This window comes from Lissotriton vulgaris, chromosome 1_1 (assembly GCF_964263255.1).
Source record: "Lissotriton vulgaris chromosome 1_1, aLisVul1.2, whole genome shotgun sequence".
Taxonomy (NCBI): Eukaryota; Metazoa; Chordata; class Amphibia; order Caudata; family Salamandridae; genus Lissotriton; species Lissotriton vulgaris.
Window position 1 is genome coordinate 1,673,005,103 of NC_141685.1, and position 16,703 is coordinate 1,673,021,805.

Here is a 16,703-nt window from a genome sequence, read left to right on the forward strand (position 1 = left end):
CTGCCTTAGAGTGTCTTGCAGTGAAATTATCATGAAATACATCATTACCCATACTCCTAAAATGTAAAAATAGTTCTACTATGCTACTAGCTCCAAAAGAATCCATGTACCTGGTATTGGGCATTCCAAGGATTGCCGCTGTAGGGTGCTGGAATCTATGGCCTCTGTCAAGCCGAGGTATTCTTTCACAAGCAGACTCAACTTTTTGTACGCGTCATCAATGTCATCTGCAAAGGGAAGGGAATAAGACAGTATTAATATTCATGACATGATCTTTTAGGCTCGGGAGACATAAGTATTCGGTTGATCTTGGACTTTAGGTGCTGGGCTAAGGAATGCAGGCATTTGAAAACAAATGGCAAGGAAATATCCGCTGACATGGACTCATATCATCATTTTGAAGAAAAAAACCAAAATGCAGAACACCACCATCATGATAAACTCAATGTCGCTGAAATTCCCCCCAAAAATTATATATTTCAACAAATAATTAGAGGAGCCGTCAAAAAAGAAAAAAGTTACAGAATGCGCACTAATATGTTTGATCACATACACATTCATGATTTCTCACATTGCATGACATTTTAATCAACCGCTAGTGGAGCTCCAGGTTAAAAAAAATCAGTTTTGGAGTTTTAAAATACTTCTACCTAGGTTCTAAGGCCCATATTTACTAAGGACTTGAGTTGTCCTTGTGTGACAAAAGGCAACGCACGTCCTGAACTGGGATTTAGTAATCCACACAAAGAGCGATTTGCGCCACCTTTGCATGGCTATGTAAAGAAAAATTTACATAATGCAGCCCCCTGAGCTGCATTACGTTACACTGTTTCTGGGAGGCGTTGCATGGGTGGAGCGTGGGCATATCCATGCATCCACCCATGGATTTTGGCACATTCCCAGATTCACTAGAGCTGTAAGCCTGGGATTCCGCCAAAATGCTTCACTTCACATAGGGAGGTGTAACAAGGAGAAATATCTTTATTTTATCTTGGTTACTTCCCATTTCTATGTGTGATGCATTCCACATAGCAAGAGGAAATTCCCCACAAGGACAGTTTTCGTGCAGCCTGCCTGTAAAGCAGGCAGCTCTTGCACTGTGGTGCACGTGTGCCTGTGTTGGTGCTAGGCAGCACGCAGTGTGCCAGCACAAAGAGAATGCAGAAATGCTCCATGTTTTTGTAAATCTGGAGCATTTCTGCTCTCTCCCTTTCATGCAGTGCAGCAACATTGTGTGCTGCACTGTATGCATTCATGGCCAAAATGTCTCCATTTACCTACATGGGAACAGAGAAAATGGGGCAGAGAAACACAGACACTAGAGCAAAACATGATGGGACACAAGTTAAAATCAGTGGGACAGACAGACAGTGGTACTGAAAGCGGAAGAGATGGGTACTAGACTGATAGGTCGACACTGGCGCCCTCAGAACCAAACATTGAGACAGGGAAAGCCGGAAAAACAAGGAAAGGGCCCAAGTACACTGATATGGAAGAGGGGAGATTACAGCATGCTAATTTCAACTCATAGCCCTCTGGAAATGCCCCTTTCAGACAGCAAAGCTATACTGGCAGATGTGCACTGTATAAACTCAAGTAAATTAACATGTACATTTTCATTTTTAGGTCTCGCGTCTAGCGAAAGACCTATTGTTGCCGACTTGCCGGGAATGTTGGACAGGGGATGGGCACGCGCTTTCCCTCGGCGATTTCACCTCGTGGGCGCGCACGCCCAGCCCGGCGCCGTGCACATCTCCTGTCTCACATTCACAGTAAGTCAGCCTCTCGCCTCTCTCAATCGCGCGCACACACAGCCACACTCACACATACGCACACACACACATACACCCACGCACACACGCAGGCACAATGCATCAGGACGCACGCACACAGACACACAGCCCCACATATATACACACGCACAGCTAACAGACACACAGCCGCACATATACACATGCACAGCTACACACACGCACACACACAGCTACATCCACACACGCGCACACACATCCCCCCACTCACCGGGCTCTTTTCTCGCTGCGCTGCTACCTCACCGTTATGCCTCCCGGGAACCCCATCACTCCCGGAATCCCTGCTTTCTTCTGGGCTCCCTCTGCCTCCAAGGTGCCGCGCTCCGGACGAGCTACGTCAACGCTAGCCTGCTACAGAGGCAGGGAATCTCCTAGAACTTCGCAGGCTCCTGCCTATCAAAGTAGAGCCCGCCTCTCTCGCCTGCGTTCCACGCCTCGTTATTAGTCGGTGCTTGTTCAATCAGGGCGTTGTTCAGTTGAATTGAGACAGATGGCAAGTATACCAAAGCATGCAGACTTGCAGAAAATATATTGTATTTTAAGAGACGGATGATACCGTTTTTTAATGTAGTTATTGATACATCATAGTAAAATATTTGAACACCAACCTCAACAGAATGCACTTGGAGAGAAGATGCAGATCCGCCAACTTTGGAACTGGGAACCCGGCTCGAGTCCCGGCGCCTGCTCAACATCCTGGGATTCTGAGCAGATCACTAAATCTCCCCGTGCTTAAAAAATTACGAATCTGACCTTGTGTAATGTAATTTAGTGCTCATGTAAGTAGCCTTAATTGTCTTGGCAGAGTGCTTGGTATATAAAACTGGAAAAAATATCACTTTTCCCTCACACCTGTCAATGAAGATTTAGACCGGTGCGTTGGAACTTGAAATAACCGTTGCCCAAGAGCAGTCTCCTTATTGCTGGGAAGATGGCCTCCCTTTAGAGGTGGAAGCAGCCTTTCCACTGTAGACGTTTGACAAAGGCATCTTTAACGATGAGGTGCATTTCGGACTTCACAGACTTAATTGACTTTCCCGCTTAATATTGTAAGCAGCAGGCTGTTGTGCATTCGCTTGTCTATGCTTGGATGTATCTAACACATCTGCCTAAAGAGCCCCACTCGGCTGCCAGCTTCAAATGCACTGTTTGTAAAGCAACAAGGATGTTTTACACCAATATTCTTTATTCATATATGTCTTTGCATAGACCCACAGGCTAATGATAAGATGGGTAGCATGCAGAATAAGTTATGCAATTTTAATCACAGAACAACTTTATTTAAAAAAACAAAAAAGGTGAAGGATGTTTCCATGGACTTCATTGCATGATTTTGGTCGCTAGAAACTCTAAATGTCACACATTTAGTCGTTGGATGGCTCTCATAAATCCACTAAATCTATGAAAATGTCACGCATAGGAAATCTGAAACATTAGCAACTATGCTCAAATTTGTGTAGTTTCTGATGTTTATATCATTCCCTTGCCTTCGTTGTTTGATTTTGCTTGCGAGAAAATGTCACTCATAGTCGTTAAAATGTCACTCATAGTTACAGAGAAATTATGAAAATATCACACATAGCAATTTGAAACCTTAGCAGCATTAGTGTAACACGTACTGGGCATTGTGCATGGCTAAATGAGAGCAACATATATAACACCCAGGATATTGTGCCGCATGGCGAAATACTTTTGAGGTCCCAAAGGCAAGACCGATTGCATTGCAAATGCTTGTTTGTATAGCATTCAATACTGGAAATTTAGAGCTCTCTGTTGTGGCAGAGAGGGGAACTGTGGTCCAAGGAGACAATGTAAACCTCGTCTATGAGCACACACTGTATTAGAGGGCTAAGCCGGAAGTGCTATTCAGATTTATTGGATCCACAGTCCACTACTTATTTCCAACCACAACCCATATGTATAATAATTTGTTAATGGAAAGGAACAGCAATGATGAAAGTGAAGAAAAACTTTAAATATCAAGAAAAATATATCAACATCTGGAAATAGATTTCAAGTGTGCTGGAGCTTGGCTGACCAATCGCCACAGGAGTTACATGCAGAATGAATGGTAAAAGAAGACAAACAAACTAGAGACACATCATAATAGAAAGACATAACCAGCAGTCATAAAATAAAAACGGCAGAAACAAAAAACCTCAGAGAGGAAAGAAAATTAAATCAGGCAGAGGACACAGCAGGTAAAAATTGATTTGGCCGTACAACACCAAGTGAGCGCATGAGTTGCTAATTTAAGATATGTCTCCACCACAGGTTTGAGTTGACTGGTGTCGTAAATAGCTGACCAACCAGAGGGGCAGTATTTTGCCATCTTAGACAATGGAAAATAGTTGTTGTCACTGGACCTTTTAAAGAATTGTGGAGTTTTATCCTGGAAATGTATCATCATTTGTTGACATCCAAAGTAGACACCAGAACACAATACCATATCACAAAGCAAAATAAGAGCACCGCACAATAAATCACCCAAAACAACCATGACAAAACACTGCAGTAAAATACCACAACAGATCTGCACAAATATTTTTTTATCCAACCATACATTACTGCCTAAACAAATATGTTTCTCAATACAGTGGTAAACGTTGTTCACAGCAAGCACTTACTTACCAGCAACGAAATATAACAGTGCCAGCCAAAAATGTTTTGTGATCTGGCCCTTGGGCTCTTACAGCGATACACATTTCAAGATAAAGATAAACATCATCCCTATGGAAAATCTGCATGACCCCCATGAATGTAATATGCATTCAGCGCTCTATCCACTCTCGCTTTATTTTCTATCTTCTCTACTTCCTCATTATCCCGCCAACAAACCACTTGTGTTTTTTATACTCAACATGTCTCTGTTATGAAAGACAAGACTGTCGAAAATGTTCAAATAAAAAAAAAAGCGTCAAAGAATTCTATTAAAACATACAAAATATTTGGCAATTGTCATGTGATCCAGTGTGTGATTTCGAGTTGTGGATTTCATAGTACAGCAAGACTATGAGAAATGTAAATTAAAACATCGTATATAATATTTTTGCTGGAGCAATCAATGACATTTGTCACAGTGACAACCGTCACATGGTGTAATAAGTTATCTTTATAGATGGTAGTTGCGGCCTCCGGCAATGCTGTTAAGTTCTGGTTGGGTAAATTCTTAAAAAAGAAGGGCATTGTTACAGTAGAATCAATTTGAATGGTTAATAATGTGTTGCTATATTCATGACATGTGAGTTCAAGAATAACATGGGTCTTTTATATTTGAAATAAACTTGTCCATGGTTGTATTACAATTTCGCTTAATATTTCATCTTTTCATATTTATGAATTTTAGTAAATATCAAGCAAATAATACAAGTGCACTTAAAAATTAAAACATGCCACACAAATATACCATACCCAATAATCCCTCTAGCAGGCTCATTCCTAATCACTCCTCTTTGTCTGATATGTTGGTGAAGTAATTGTTATTGCCACCCTTACTCTGCCCTTGCACCTGTAATCACTTTCTCTTCTGTCTCCTTCTCCCCCTTCCAGATCTTCCTTTCCTCCTCCTCCCTTCTCCACTACTCCCTCTGCAAGTCCTCCCCTCTCCTTCCTCTCTTTTCTACTCCCTTCCCCCGCCCTTCCTCCTCCCCATTGCCATAATCTGTATATTCTATGCATACACAGTTCTTTGTAGGACCCTGTGTCACGCTATGTTATTGTTTAATTGTAAAGTGCATATATACCTTGGGTGACCATGTGCTATAAAAATCTTTGAAATCAATAAAAACAAATTTACAGAGAAAGGTAAATTATACAAAATCCGAATTGGAATATTCAAACATAACATTTTCAAACAATCCAAACACAAAAGTTTATACAAAAACTCATTAATTCTCTAAAGAAAAGTTTAGAATATACATTCTCCCTCTGAAAATATCCAGATATGAACAACAGACTTCTTCAAATATTCTCAAGTGCAATATATTTTTTAACAAAATTCTTTTCAATCCTGCAAATTTAAACACCTTTAGTACTGACAACGGCATGCTAAATTTGGATGTCTTCTTACCATTCATAAGCACCAAAAATGTATACACCATCAACACATGGAAGAACAATGACAGAGACACTCTGGCATCGAGACTTGGCTGAGTGGGCCCTAGCCCTAGGACACACAAATGAGACAAAGTAGAAGGGATGACAAACTCGAAGACGCCTTGCACACATGGCGGGCCCTTTCAGATAAGCTTTGAGATCCAGACTCTGGGGCCTCAACAGACTCCGACACAAGTATTCACTCAAGGGGCACAGATCATAGAGATACAGAGGGAGAAGGGGATGATGGTACTTTCTAGTGGCTAAGGAGACCTATAGTCCACCAACTGAGATGCAGAATTGTAAATGTATATGTGCCAGGACTTCCAGTACCAGGTGGTTGAACCTTTGGTGTATTCACTGTTGTATTTAACTTTTCATCAACATGTAAACACTGCACTGTTACATGTTAATAACATTTAAAACAAAAAGTTAAATTTAAAAAAAACTCATGGAAGAACAATGGCTTATTGGTACTTCCTGGAACAACTGGTAAGTTATTCAGAACTATAATATTATTTTGAAATGCTAAAGTCCATCTCAAGATCATGTTGTATCCTAATAAGATGAGGTTTCATAAATTTGCAACCATAATGCATGCCACCACTAAAAGAGTAAAGAAGGCATGCAATCTATTACCCAAAACATCAACAAAATGGCTGTAATAAATTTATGGTAATGCTATGAGGTCAATATATATGTGTAAGCTGCTGTTGGACAACGCGCAATTCGATCTGAACCCTCAACCATTCAATCAGCTGAAACAAATCTATGTCCCAGTTCCTCTTGTTTTTAAAGGTAAGCTGAGTCCTATCCCACCAATGGGTTTTCAGATATTGGAGGTCCTATCCAATCAACCAACATTCATCTACAGATCCAACATTAAGTTATCTTTGTGAGTTACTGCTTCCATCTCCATCATGATCAAATCATTCAAAAAGTCATAGAAAGGGGGGCGTGGCTAAGATGGTGGCCTGAGCGGACGCACTCTCGGAGGCTCCCCGGCCCTAAGCCCTAAAACTCGGCTCTATGGCGGGTTCTCTCCCCTTCTCCTCGATAGCTCGGCACCCCAGAGCGAGCCAGACCACCCGGTGCCGCACAGGTGTCGGTTTGAAGGCACCACTGGCGGAGTACGGCGGGACCGGGAACCGGCCTCCGGAGACACAAGGCTGAGGGTGTGTGGAGAGAGGCGGCCGGCGCCTGCGGAGCTTCCTGAGCTCCGGCGGCCGAGAGAGCGACCTGGCTGGAGGCTGCGGTGAGGGGAAGCAGAGGATCGGCAGCGGCCCCCGGACCGGGGGCGGAGCGGAGACCGGGCCGGGCGTATGCAGAGCGGCCCAGCAGTGCCTCACCCGAGGGCCGAGGGGTACGGCGGCCCTTCGAGGCAACTGAGCCCCCGGCTTTGGGCCTAGTCCAGGCCCGGAGCATAAGTGGAAGTGCGGCCGCCGGGAGCGACGGCCCAGCAGCGGAGACGGTGGCGGCGACCCCCCCCCCTCCGGCGACGAGCAGCTCACCCGGTAAGGTGTGGAGGGGGGTGAGGAGGGACAGCGGAGAAGAACTGGGAAGACCGGGCCCGGGGCGTGCACAAGGCGGAACAGAACTGCAGCGGCGCCTGGCACTTGGGAGCTGCTGCTAATTGCCCCTGAGTCTGTACCTGTGTTGGGGCGGCGCCATCGATCCGGGGGTCACGCGGGCGACTGCGCCAACTGGCTTACTGGCCGCGGACCCGGACGCGCCGCTCCCGCCGGATGGCCCACGCGAGCCCTATGTACAATAGCCCCAAGAACCGAGAGCGGGACATACATGGCAGTTCGCCAAGAGTTGCGAGGAGGCCAGACTTAGAGAGTCGTTCCCGCTGACCACTTGCACCAGACAAGCTCTCCCTAAGGCCCGCAACGGTTGGCCCAGCACAGCGAGTTCCGGGGCTGCGGACACGGTCCCTGAGATCGGAGAGCGCTCGGTGGAAAGCCCTGAGACCCACATCGGGGTTGACAAACGCAGGGTTCCCACCCCCGACCTACACAGAGGCCTCTGAGCGTCCGGGCCGAGCGTGCCCCTCCCGGGAAGCCCGACGCAACTGGATCCGAGCTGCCTGCAGCTTTTGGCGGCCAAGGAGCGGAGACCCCTCACTTTCGCCACCCCTGCCCGATCACCACCATGGCCAACACGGGGCGCAAGGGCAACCGCACAATTTCGGACTTACTCCACAAAAATGTCGCCAAAACTGAGAAAACCCCGGCGCAATCGCCCCCAAAAACACCGGCTACCGCCTCGACCACGGACGACGACGCGACACCCATCACAAAGGCCTTCCTGCCTCCCTCTTCAACACCCTGAGGGAGGACTTTCAGACCCTAAAACAGGAGCTCGCAGGGGAGCAGAAGGAGCTGCGCAGAGACGTGGATGGCCTGGGAGAGCGGGTGGCGGCAATGGAAGAGGCAGACCAGTCCCGCAGCATGGAGGTGGAATGGCTACAACAGGAAATCATACGCCTGCAAGATCAGCAAGTGGAACTCCAGGCCCACTCGGAGGATCTTGAGAACCGTTCCCGACGGAACAACATCAGGGTCCGAGGGGTTCCATCGAAATCAGAGGGGAACAGCGTCACGGCGTATCTGCAGGACCTATTCCGGGAGATCCTTGGGGAATTAAGCGATTTTGAAATCCGGATTGATCGTGCTCACAGGGTCGGCCCGGAACGCCGGGCGCCGGCCCCCTCGCCGGATATTCTGGCCTTTCTCCCGGACTTCCTTCTGAAAGAGAGAATCTTGCGAGAGGCCCGAGTGCGACAACCGATCACCTTCCGAGGGGTCCAAGTGGCCCTCTTTCAGGACCTCTCCGCCATCACCCTGAAGAAGAGACGCTCCTTCAAAGTGGTGACTGATTTCCTAAGAGACAAAGGCGTGCCCTACACCTGGGGCCACCCGTTCCGCCTCATCTTTAAGTGGAAGGGGTCTCTACATCAGCTTCGTTCCCTCCAGGACACTTGTGCTGTGCTAGACATTGACCCGCCGGAGGATGACGCCACGGGTGAGACCCCCCATCCCAGCTCTACAGATGGTGCCAGCCAGAGGTCCGGGGGCGGCTGGCAGACGGTGCGGAGACGACGATCCCCTAGACCCTTTCGGAGACCGGATCCTCTCCTGGCCGCCCAGGAGCGAGAGGTGGCAGTACAGGAGGTGGCAGACAATACTACCGCCAAACATTGATGTCTCGGTCACGGGAGATTGCCCTCATTAGCCTTTCTCCTCGGGGGTGAGGGGTCGGGGGGCCGGAGAGTTGGCCGCCACCATGCCCTCACTTTCTATGATGATCTACGGACCTGGACTCTGTCCCGATAGGCCCGAGACTTTGGAAGTTGTGTTGGGGGGAGTTCAGGGGGGAGGGGAGGGAGGGTTGGGAGTTGGGGGGGAGGAGAGGGTTGGAAGGGGGACAGTTGGGGAAGTTGGGGTCAGGGGGGGATGGGGAACACGACATCTGGACCCTCCCGGTGTGGTATTTGGGAATAGAGATGGGCCGACACGGGGACCTGGTAGGCCCCGGTTGAGTCAGATAGGTTGCGCTGCTTACACACCCTCATGAATGGCTAGCCCTACCCTGAAGGTTCTCACCTTAAATGTGAAGGGGCTTAATAACCCCGTTAAGCGCAGGGCCGTCCTGTCCTTCTTAGAAAATTCCGGAGCGGAAATCTGTCTGCTCCAAGAAACTCACCTACTTTCCAAAGATTGGCACAGGATGCGCTCAAGGGTTTTTCCGATTCAGCACTACTCCTCAACCCTGGAGAAGAAAGCAGGGGTGGCATTGCTGGTAGCGCGCCACTTTAGGGGGACGGTCGGCGATAAGGTAGCTGAAATTAAAGGGAGATTTCTAGCCCACACTGTCCATATAGGGGGGTTGGACATGGTTATAGGCTCTCTCTATGCTCCAAACACCAGGCAAGAACCATTCCTTAGGGGGGCATTGGCAGACGCACTGCAACCTAACACTAAAACCATATTAGTGGGCGGGGACACAAACCTAGTGATGGACCCCACTACAGACCGATCCGGCCACCGACAGGGGTTTGCCGGGGCGATCACACGGGAGGGGAGTCAATGGCTGTCGGAGGAGGGGTTCGTGGACCTGTGGCGCAAACATCATCCCGCTGCCCCAGGATACACTTTTTACTCCCATGTGCACCGAACTTACGCACGCATCGACCACTTTTTTGGTACCGCGGACGTGTCTCCCTTGATAGAGGATGTGGAGGTGCTCCCGGCGGCGTTGTCAGACCATGATGCGCTCGTGGTGCACATGCATGCCCCTAGAGTCGCGCAAAGGAAAGGCAGATGGCGCCTCAATGATGCACTCCTGCAACATGAGGGGGTGATGCAGCGGCTTCGGGACCGCATCGCGGATTATCTGCAGACCAACGACACCCCTGAGGTCTCCCTAGCCGCGGTGTGGGGGCGCTTAAAGCGGTAGCGAGGGGGGAACTGATCTCGGTAGCCGCGGCGGAAGCCAAGGGACAAAAAGAAAAGAGACAATCCTTATCCGCTCAGGCGCTTGAACTCGAGCAAGCCCACAGTCGGACCGGGGCCCCCAGGATATGGAGGCAGCTTAAGGCGGTCAGGGCCCAACTTGCCAGCTTGGACTTAGATAGGGCGGAGTACGCGGCCCTGAGACTACGCCACACTTACTATGTGGGCGGTGATAAAACAGGTCGCCTGCTGGCGAGCTGCCTTAAAGCTAAGACCCTGCGGGCGAAGGTCTCCTCCATCCGTGCCCAGGATGGGACGGTCGTCCAAGAAGATGACCACATAGCGGAAGCCTTCCGCGAGTTTTATGCCTCGCTATATACGGCGGAGCCGCCAGCTGGGGGGGTTTTTGTTGACACCTACCTCCAAGCCACGGAGATAACGCCCCTAGATGAACCCACCAGGGCCTCCCTCGATGCCCCCATCCGAATCGAGGAGGTTGTCTCCGCGATCGGGCGTCTCAAGCCTCTGAAGGCCCCGGGCCCGGACGGCTTTTCGGCAAGCTTCTACAAGGCTTTCTGCCCCCAAATCGCACCAGTATTAACGAGGCTTTTCAACTCCTTCCAGGGCAGAAGCTCCATCCCACAAGACATGCTGGAAGCTGACATCGTGGTCCTCCCCAAGCCGGGCAAAGACCCGTCCCAATGTAAGGCGTACAGACCCATCTCCCTCCTCAACCTCGACCTAAAACTGTTCACGGGCGTGCTGGCGGCTAGACTGGGCCCGTGCCTGCCAGGCATCATTGAACCGGACCAGGCTGGATTTATCCCCAACAGGCAGTGTGCAGACAATACCAAGCGCCTGCTCCATGTCATTGATAAGGCCCACTACAATGACTCCGACGCGGTCCTACTCTCTGTGGATGCCGAGAAGGCGTTCGACAGGGTGGACTGGGGATATCTAGACGCAGTCTTGGAGCGCTATGGGTTCGGGGACCGGTTCCGCACATGGGTCGCTGGCTGCTATGCCGCCCCACAGGCCAAGGTCATAGTCAATGGGGTACGCTCGAGGCCTCTGGACATCCGACGAGGAACCAGGCAGGGGTGTCCTCTTTCGCCCCTGCTATTCGCTCTCTATATTGAACCACTAGCCCAGCGAATCCGGGACAACAAGTCCATTACAGGCATCCGATTTTGGTGGAGAACCACAGACCATAAGTCTGTACGCGGACGACATCCTAGCGGCCCTGGAGAACCCCCAGACGTCGGTACCGGCTTTGCTTTCGGAGATAGCGAGCTTCGGGAATGTCTTGGGGTTCAAAATGAACGTGGAGAAATCCCTAGTCCTGCCCCTAGGTCGGAACTTGAAGGCGGCAAGGCGAGGCCACCAGACATACGGGGACCTCCAAGTTCAGCTGACCATACCCTACCTAGGCATCTCCCTGACCCCGAGTACAACCCAAACGGTCGAGCACAACTATACAGCTCTACTGACGGCCCTGAAAGGGGATCTGGCAAGATGGAGTCGTCAGCCACTTTCTTGGTTGGGACGAGGAGCGGCGATAAAAATGACCCTACTACCTAAGGTCTTGTACCTGTTCCAAACCATTCCGGTCACTCCCCCACTCGGCGTGCTAAAGCAGTTACAGGACGCCATCAAACACTTTGTGTGGGCTGGTAAGCGCCCGCGCTTGCGGAGAGACCTAAACACGCGGACCACAGCGGAGGGCGGATTCGGGGTCCCTGACCTGCGTCGCTACTTCCAAGCGGCGCAAATCCGCTATCTCCTGGAATGGAGTAGACCCGAGTCGGAGAAGCGGTGGTTGTTTCAGGACCGGGCCATGGGCCAGATGTCCCTATGGAAAGTCCCATTCCTGAGACGCAGAGACAGGCCTTCATACCTCCGGAAATCGTCCATCACGCGAACAGTTATGCAGGTCTGGGACAGAGTAGCGGTCCCGAAGGGCCTTACCACGTTTCCGTCCCTATGTCCCCTTTGTTTGGGAATCCAGCGTCCCCCCGGATTGACCCCTGGGTCGTTCCCGCAGTGGCAGGACTCTGAATGCAAGGCGGCTGGTGACCTCTTCGACCCTACGGGCTTTATGCAGATGCGCACTTTGCAAGTCGGCTACACACTCCCACAGATCCAACGCTTCCAATACTTCCAGATCAGACACTGGCTCACGGAGAGGGAAGTGTTATCTCACGTGAGAAGACCCCTAACAGCCTACGAGAGATGGCTCCACACGAAAACAAATGACAAACACGCAATCACTGACCTCTACACGATGCTCGGGCCGCCTCCCCCCGCTGCGCGGTCGGCGGGACAGAATAGATGGGAGCGCGAACTAGGACGCTCCTTCACAGACAAGGAATGGCAGGACATATACTTCAGGGCTCACCATACTGCCCGCAATGTAGCCAGTAAGGAGGCGGCGGTGAAAATAGCGTACTACTGGCACCTTACACCAGCGCGGCTTCATCACAGCAATCCGCGCAGGGACCCAGGGTGCTGGAGGGGTTGCGGACAGCAGGGGACACTAACTCACATCCTATGGGAATGCCCAGAGGTTCAGGGGTACTGGGAGGAGGTGCTCAAGAGCTTTGACACACACTTTGACACGGACATTCCCCGGTTTCCGGCATACACGCTTCTTGGCCTTCCCAATGCTATCACATTTACACTCAAATCGATCAGGGGAAGACAGATGGGACTAGCGATGGGGGCAGCCGCCCAACACATACTTTCTCTGTGGGGCACCTCTAGGAAGCCTACTCACACGGGATGGCTCCACCGCCTATGGTATATTATGGGAATGGAGAAAATACAGGCCTCCCTCACTCAAACTAGAGACGCGTTCCTCGAGACATGGCAGCCCCTCGTCTCTCTCCTATCGGAGGAATTTAACGAAATAACCTGCCCAAAATACCTCAGGGTGCTCCGGCTCCCAGAAGACTTTCGGGGGGAACCCAGATCACCCAACTAAGTCCTGCATATCCAACGGGCCTCATGAAAACTGATGTCACTGCACTTGCCACACCGGGGAAGGGGAGTTGCGGGTGGGATGGGGGTGGGGGCGGGGAGGGGGAGGGATGGTTGGATGTTCATAGGACCGGATCGGAGCTTTGCTTCGCCCACTGGGCCTCCCCGGCACCCATGGACACATTCTACGCAGCACCACTGGGCCCCGCCATTTGGGGAGGGTGGGATAGCTACAGTTTGCCGGGCGATTGCATGCACGCCTGTATTGTTGACGTGTCCTATGTCTGTCTTGTTGAAACTTCAATAAAAAGATTTAAAACAAAAAAAAAGTCATAGAAACACAATCAGTACATCTTTTGCAACTCCCTTTATGAGCACATTTTGCCAGCTTCACACAACCATTCAGTAAGACATATATTGAGTACTTAAAGTCTGCAAAGGGCAAACACCTGTGAAGTAAAACAAAAAAATACATCAAAAAGGGGACCCAAAGGGCCCATTATTTCTGTACAACATAGAATAAATAAATTTCGAAGGTGGCTTGAGGAAAACCTAAGTGATAGGTGTTTAAATGATCCAAAGAATCCCCACTAGCAAGAAGCTATTTAACGTTGCCTGTGAAATGGCCATGAACACTAATGTGTTTTTATGATGGAAATTTCGCTGGAGAGTTGTAGCTCAGGCAAGATGGGAGGAGAGTATATTGTTGCAGGAATCAAATGACATGTTAAGACTACATGACGGCTATACTTGCTTACGAAGAGTCCATCCTCACGGAGATAGCTGCTTTGCGTACATCGTGGTCCACTTAATTATTTCAAGTTTTATCTCCCAGTCCAGTATTTAACGCAAGGGAGCTCACTTTCTATGCTTGACTGCTGTAAAAGTGGGCAGTCATGCTTGTGCCCCTCTCCATGTTGAGTGTGCTTGTGTGCAAGCTTTTGCATTTTTATCATTCTCTATGCTCTCAGCGCCTAGAAGTCGACTTTCCGTATTTCTTTGACTCTGAGTGTATCTGGTTTAGAAAGCTGTGATGAGCCGACAAGTAGCTGAGGAAAGTCAGTGTTGGGACCTACCACCATGCATCGGCTCACTCCTTGTTGAGCTGAGGGGTTTGAGCAGGTGTATATATATATATATATATATATATATATATATATATATATATATATATATATATATATATATATATATATATGTATAACTTTAGATCATTTTCCTAATTTCTTGGCACAGGCAACATTTACAACTATAAAAGAAAGGGCTTACCTTACCCTCGCCTGCTTGGGCAAATATGCCACATTGGGCTTTAAGCCGGACCAATTCCCCTTTCTGTCCTACATCTGCATGTTACAAGATTAAATTGATATGAATGGAATGAGTCTACGAGCTCACAACTGGTCCCCAAAAGGAACACACCATATATATATATATGTATATATATATATATATATATATATATATATATATATATATATATATATATATATATATATATATATATATATATATATATTAAATGGAGAATTGCATATAATTTGTTCTTCGAAAGAACCACTAAAAATTATTGGATTCCATCCATCGATAATAATCCCAGTTGCAGCGCTGAGCTTGGCGATCAGATTAGGATAATTAATTTGGGTAAAAGGATGCCCATTTTAAAAAAAGCACTGGCATAGCAAATAGTTCTCGCCTTTGGGACTTAAGTGTTTTGTTATCCAGCACAATATCCTTGGTGCAACAACATCAACTGTTGCATGGCTAAACACTTATATTGTCCCAAAGCCAGAAGCATTTATTGAAAGTGATAGTTTTTAAATAGAAGGTGAGAAACATTTCTGCCCTCCGCCGTGATGACAATGAGATAGCTGAGAAGCAAGTCAGTTGTCATGTGTACCCTATATGTGGCTTAGGTTCCTATTATACACAAAGCAACATTATAGTTTAGCAAATAGTTTATATATTATTAAATCAAACACAACTGAGATATTTGTGCACATCCTGAACTCATGTATTTAAAGGTGCTCCGATATATGATGATGAACAAAAAGGATGCCCTGTGAAAGTATTTGCCTAGGATCACACAATTAGGCAAGTAGGAAAGCTAGGGTCGAGCCCAGATTTTCCACTTTCACAGTAGGCAGTTTAGCCATTGATGGTATCTCTATCTGAAATCAGAAGTTAATGCTTTCTCCATAATTCTTGGAAGCGGAGACTATAGAGTGGGTAACAGGCAGAATCAGCATTTTATTTTAAGCAGTGTCACATATGGCGAACCTTTCCCGACATAATTTGGGCGCATATCAACAAACAAAAAATTAAACTTTACACTTTTCTCTGACACAGGGAGATTTGCAGATTTACATAATTTGCAACCTGATTTGTAGCTCATTTCCAATGTTTCATGGTGGGTATTTGTAGCCAGTAAGCCAAAGAGCATTCCACAAAAGCTCTGTCCCACAACAGTTCAAGTCGTTTTAGGCTCGAGGTTGCAAGAGGCCTCTAGCGGAGTCAGAAGCAAGCAACTGGCTCGACCCTGGCTCGCCCACCTGCAGCCACATTTGGTTTTAAGAACTCTTGACTTAAAAAATAGACGCGCTCTACGATACCCTGCGTCCCAAAAGCTGATGCGAGCCACAAGCAGGATCTGCAAAACTTTCATCAACCAAAAGTCAATAAGCACCCCTCTTACAGTTTACTGAAAGGGACATTAGGTTAGTGCTTTTTCCTCGAGCCCCTTACTGTCTCTTAGGTGAAAGCAAAACGTTTTCCAGCTTCCTGGCCCTTTCTCCGGTCCGGACTGAAGCCAGTGGGAACCCGCGGGAGATTGGAACAGACAACTGCACGTCCGCAGAATGCGGGAGTCCCGCTGCAGTTAATTACTTTGGCACAGAGGAGAGTGCCACTTCCTCTGCCTGATGTCATCGAGGCTAAGGGCAGGAATTCCCTACAAGCCGACAGCAGGCTGAACTCTGCAGCGCTCTCTCCCCTGCCCAGACACACAGCACACTCACCCTCCAGAGGAACGGGCTTTCTCTGATACAAGACTTCCTGCTCTAAACTGAGCCTCGTTTTGCTTAAAGCTGTTTATTTCTTTGTGCCAAATATAAATGGCAGAATAAATTCTCTCGGCATTACAATTCAGGCCTACTTTAATCTATAGGTCAAGAGAAGAAGTTTAGTGTGCAGTATTAGAGCATATCTGCCTCTGTTAGAACAAGCGCAGCCACACTAATTACAAACAGATGGTCCCTGCGTGCCGCTGCTCGCTCCCGCAAGGTGGATGCCATGGCATGCATGAGTTTCTGAAAAGTGCAGATCGATTCCTAAAGGTTATCTCCTAGAGCAATGCATGCGCTCT

General features: G+C 48.5%; 1 protein-coding gene across 1 annotated transcript in view; it reads right to left on the reverse strand.

The window, feature by feature from the left end:
* Nucleotides 1–16,703, reverse strand: part of LRGUK (leucine rich repeats and guanylate kinase domain containing) — a 390,949-nt gene that overhangs the window by 51,289 nt on the left and 322,957 nt on the right. The window contains exon 15 of the mRNA XM_086918919.1: nt 111–227. Within this exon, the coding sequence (XP_086775045.1) occupies nt 111–227 (117 nt within the window). The remainder of the gene's footprint in view (nt 1–110; nt 228–16,703) is intronic.